The sequence below is a fragment of the Alligator sinensis genome, unplaced genomic scaffold (assembly GCF_000455745.1).
Source record: "Alligator sinensis unplaced genomic scaffold, ASM45574v1 scaffold1462_1, whole genome shotgun sequence".
Classification (NCBI taxonomy): domain Eukaryota; kingdom Metazoa; phylum Chordata; order Crocodylia; family Alligatoridae; genus Alligator; species Alligator sinensis.
This window is the reverse complement of record NW_005842850.1, coordinates 446,155-451,234: the sequence shown is the minus strand read 5'-3', so window position 1 is coordinate 451,234 and position 5,080 is coordinate 446,155. Positions and strand designations below refer to the sequence as shown.

The 5,080-nt window shown below is 41.1% G+C and overlaps 1 protein-coding gene across 1 annotated transcript in view; it reads left to right on the top strand.

The window, feature by feature from the left end:
• The window catches only part of NPC1L1 (NPC1 like intracellular cholesterol transporter 1), a 14,781-nt gene that overhangs the window by 3,822 nt on the left and 5,879 nt on the right, over positions 1 to 5,080 (top strand). Inside the window, 1 exon segment of the mRNA XM_025191668.1 lies at positions 4,595 to 4,844. Within this exon segment, the coding sequence (XP_025047453.1) occupies positions 4,595 to 4,844 (250 nt within the window).

Below are 5,080 nucleotides of genomic sequence, written 5' to 3'. Positions count from 1 at the left end.
GACCCCCAGGCTAGGAGTTCAACCTGGGCTGCAGCCAAGCCTGTCCCAGGCCTGCAGGTTTTGGGCCAAACACTGGTGGTTTCTGGTCTTTTAGGGACTGGAAAGAACATGAAGCGAGAGTCTGATGCCAGGCAGCCATGGGTGTGCCAGGGAGCCCCGCATTAGAGCCAGGGCATTGCTGCTGCTACTGCTGCTTGGTCATTAACATATTATCATTGTCACCATCACTGCTACTTGTGTTAGTTTATTCTCATTATCATCATTGTTGTCCTTTTCACCACCCTTGTTGCTGTCACTGCTGCTATGATTGTGTTATGATGGTTATTGTGGTTATCATGGTCATCGTTATTGCTACTGTGATGATGTCATTCTTGTGGGCAGGCTCTGTAGTGTTGCTGCTGCTGTTGCTGTCTTTATTGCTGTCATTGTTACTAATAGGCTGTACTGTATAGGATTTTATTGTGGCTTTATAATATTAGTCTCTTATTATACAATCCATAGATGATATAATATATAATATCTTGTATGTGGTTTTATTGTAGCTATATTATGTAGGTGTATAACATAGACTATATAATCATAGACTATATTGTATGTGGTTTTGTTGTGGCTATATTGTATAAACTATATCTATCTATCTATCTATCTAATACATAAATGTATAAAATATGGTCTGTGATTATATAGTCTATTATATGCACATATATAATACATCCACAATAAAAACATACATATATAGAACCTTGTTCCACCTGGCACAAGGGCTGCAGGTTAGCTCTCTGGTCTATGCTATAAGCTTATATAATAACACCCCAGTAAAACCATATAAAATATAGTCTATTATTATATGGTCTATTTTATATATGTACATAAAAACACAAAACCATATACAATATAGTATCTTATTATATAGCCTACAGTTTTATTGTGGTTTTATTATACATGTATAAAATACACTATTTGATAATAAACTGTTATAGTTTCTATGATCATTTTATTATAAAGCTGTTATATTAGTACATAATATACTGTTGTTGTAGTATAATATACCAGTAACAGACTGTAACATAACACAATATCATATACTGGTGAACTGTATTGTATAATGCTGTATTGGATTATAATATATTGGTAACATAACATAACAGAATAGAGCAGTAACAGAATGTAATATAACACAGTATCATATACCAGCATCCCATCCCATCCCATCCTATTTTATTGGATCATAATATACTGGTAATATAACATAACACAACACAATGAAACACAACACAACAAAACACATCATACTGGAATTGTATCATATTGTATCATATAGGAGCATAACTGAAGATACAAAGCAAGGGGAGCTACTCAGCAGCTACTTTGCCTCAGTCTTCACAGAAAAATTGGGGTGCAGTCATATGCCTAATAGGGATTATCTGGATAAGGAAGGGGGAAGCTGAGGGAGGAGATAACAAAAGAGCTATTTGGAGAGCTTTTGTAGAGTCTGAATGAATTCAAGTCAGCAGGGCCGGATGAGCTTCATCCCATGGTCCTGAAGGAACTGGCAGAGGAGATCTTGGAGCCCTTTGCAATGATCTGTATGAAATTGTGGGAGACTGACCAGGTACCAGAGGGCTGGAGAAGGGCTAGTATAATGCTCCTTTCTCAAAGAGGTGGACCTGTGGAATATTAGCCTCATCTCAATACCTGGGAAGTTACTGGAGCAGATCCTAAGGAAGGCCATTGCAAGAACCAGGAGGAGGAAGGGCTCATCACAAGCAGCCAGCATGGATTCACAACAAACAAATTGTGTCAAACAAACCTGATCTCCTTCTTTCACCAAAATACGACTTGTGTGGATGAAGGGAATGCTGTGGATATGGTGTATCAGAGCGTCAGGAAGGTTTTTGACAAAGTCTTGCATTACCTTATAAACAGCTTTGAGAAGTGTGGGCTGGATAAAACTACTACCAGCTGGATAGACAACTGGCTCAATAGCCACAGGCAAAGGGTATTTGTTAATGGTTTCATGTCAGAATGGCAGGAGGTTTTGAGTGGAGTCCTACAAGGGTCTACCCTGGGCCTGGTGTTCAATGTGTGTTTATTAACTATTTGGATGCTGGCCTAGGAGGCTTCTTGAGCAAGTTTGCAGATGACAAAACACTGGAAAGGACTGTGAACATGGAGGATGAGAGTGCAATTCAGAAGGATCTCAACAGATAAGAAAGCTGGGCTAGAGTTAACAGGATGGAGTTCAGTGCAGACAAATGCAAGGTGCTGCACCTTGGGATGAATAATCAAAAACAAATACAAAATAGAAGACAACTGGCTGGATGGCCTTTGGAAAAGGACTTGGGAGTCTTGTTACATCACGGACTGAATATGAGTCTGCAGTGTGATGCAGTCACTCAAAAGGCCAATGTGGCTTTGGGATCCATCATCAGAAGCATCAGGTGCAAGACATGGGGGGTGATTATGCCTCTCTACTTGGCACTGCTTAGGTCTCATCTGCAGCAGTGTGTGCAGTTCTGGACTCCACAGTTTAAAAAGGATGTGGAGAAGTTGGAAAGGATCCAGAGGCAGTGACAAAGATGATCAAGGGCTTGGAAGGCAAGTCATATGAGGAGAGGCTGAAGGAGCTGGGCATGTTCAGCTTGAGGAAAAGGTGCTTAAGAGGGGACGTGATGGCAGGCTTCAGAGACTTGCAGGGCTGTCATAAAGTAGTGGGAAAGCACCTTTTCTCTCTTGCTGTAGGGAGGAGGACATGGACCAATGACTTAAAGTTGCAGCAAAGTAGGTTTAGATTGGAGATCCAGAAAAAAACCTTGACTATTAGAGCAGAGAGGCTGTGGAATAGGCATCCAGGGAAGTTGTGGCCTCTCCATCACTGGAGGTGTTCAAAAGGTTGGGCAGGCACTGGTCGAGGGTGACCTAGGTGTATCAATACCAATTTTCTACCCATGCTTTTGGGCTTTGCTGGTTGCTTTGTCCCCCCTCCCCCTTTATTTTTTCTGCTTCATGCATATAGGGTGTTTTTAAGCCACTCCAGAGGCTTTGAGTGCTGCCTGTAGCTAAGGCTGGGAACTTCAGTTGGGTTGTGCCGATTTTCCTGCTGGGACCAAAGCTGGAAGGTCCTGGTTAGAGGGTCTTGCCATTCTGCTCAGGGTCAGACAGATGCTGCATTGGGATCAGGAAGGAATTCCCCACCTTAGTCAGACCAGTATGGACTGGGGGCAGGTTTGCCTTCCTCTGGAGCAGTGCTGTGGCCTTTTATCTGGGATGCCTTGAACATATATCGACAACATTTTATAGAAGCAGGACGCTGGCTGCCATGGTCCCCCTGCTTTACTTGTGACAAATGCGGGTGTTAGGTCTGTGGTGTGTCAGGATTGATGTTTTACATAGTCTTATATAGAGCTTAGATTATAGTTTGTATGGGATAGATTGGATAGGGCTGATGCTGCCTCAGGCATGTGGTTGGACTAGATGTGACCTCTGGAGGTCCCTTCCAGCCCCACTTATCTGTAATACACTGGTAAGGTAACAGAACAGAATATAGTATACCAGTAACATAATGTTAACATATCATATAATATACTAGTATTGTATTGTATTGTATTGGATCATAATATACTGGTATTGTAAAATAATATACCGGTAGGATAATGTAACACAATGTAATATAGTATACCAGCATCATATAATATTGTATCATATCCTGTTATATCGAATCATAATATACTGGCAGTCTAACATAACATAATATGCACAATATAATATGTTGGTAAGGTAATGCATCCTATAGTACCATACTGTATCATAATACACTGGTTATGTAACATAACATAACATAATATATTGGTACCGTATCAGATCATAATATACTGATCATGAAACACAACATAATATAATATGCTGATAACATAATGCAACCTAACCTAATATGACACGAGTGGAAATATAACATAACCTGGCATAACATAATATACCAGTAATGTAATGTAACACAGCTTAATTTACTGGTAATGTAATGTTACATGCTGGTAACATGACATAACCTAACATAGCATATAACATATAACATGACATAAGTTGAAACATAACTAGGGATCCTGGTTTTCTCTGATTTAAAAAAATCCCCAATTTTTGGATTTAAAAAAAGTAACCCCAAATCACATTTTTCCATGATTAAAATGAAACACCATTATATATATAAGTCTATATATTAGCAGTGTTTCATTTTACCCCTGGAAAAATGTGGATTTGGAGTTACTTTTTTTAATCCAAAAATTGGGAATTTTTTTCAATCGGAGAAAACTATAACATGGTACATATAACATACATTTAAATATACGATACAACCTATAACATAATATGTTATATAACATTATGTAAGTTTAACTATAACATATAATGTAAGTTTAAATATAACATAAGTTTAAATAAAATATAACCTGGCATAACATCATAGCAGTCATGTAACGTAATATACCTTAACTGTTGGTAATGTAACACGGTGTAACAGATAAATGTTCACATGCCATGCCATGCCATGCCCTAGCAGTCATGTAACAGCACAGTGTCATGTAATAGCATAATACTGTAGCATATCGAATATAATAACTACAACACAGGGCATGTGCCTGCCCTATCACATGTGTGACACTGGCGTGGTGTACGTAGGGGAGGAATACTCAGAGGCGGAGGCCCTGGTCCTGACCTTCTCGCTCAACAACTACCGCCGGGATGACCCACGCTTTGAGTGGGCACTGCTGTGGGAGCAGCGGTTTCTCGAGATCCTGCAGGACTTCCAGCGTGAGCATGCTGGCAACCTCTCTGTGGCCTACATGGCGGAGGTATGGAGGGGTGGCTGGTGCCCCTCACTCCTGACCCACAGCCCTTCTGCCAAGTGGAACAGAGGTGCCAGTCTCTCAGGGGTACTGGCAGGAGGGCGCTGCGGGTCAAGAGTGAGGGGCACCAGTGGCGGGGTGGAGATTGAGGGGCATCAGCAGGGCTGGGGCAGGCAGGGGGCTCTAGGTTAGGAATGAGGGGCACCGGTAAGACTTGGGGGGGCAGGGAGTGAGGGGCACTG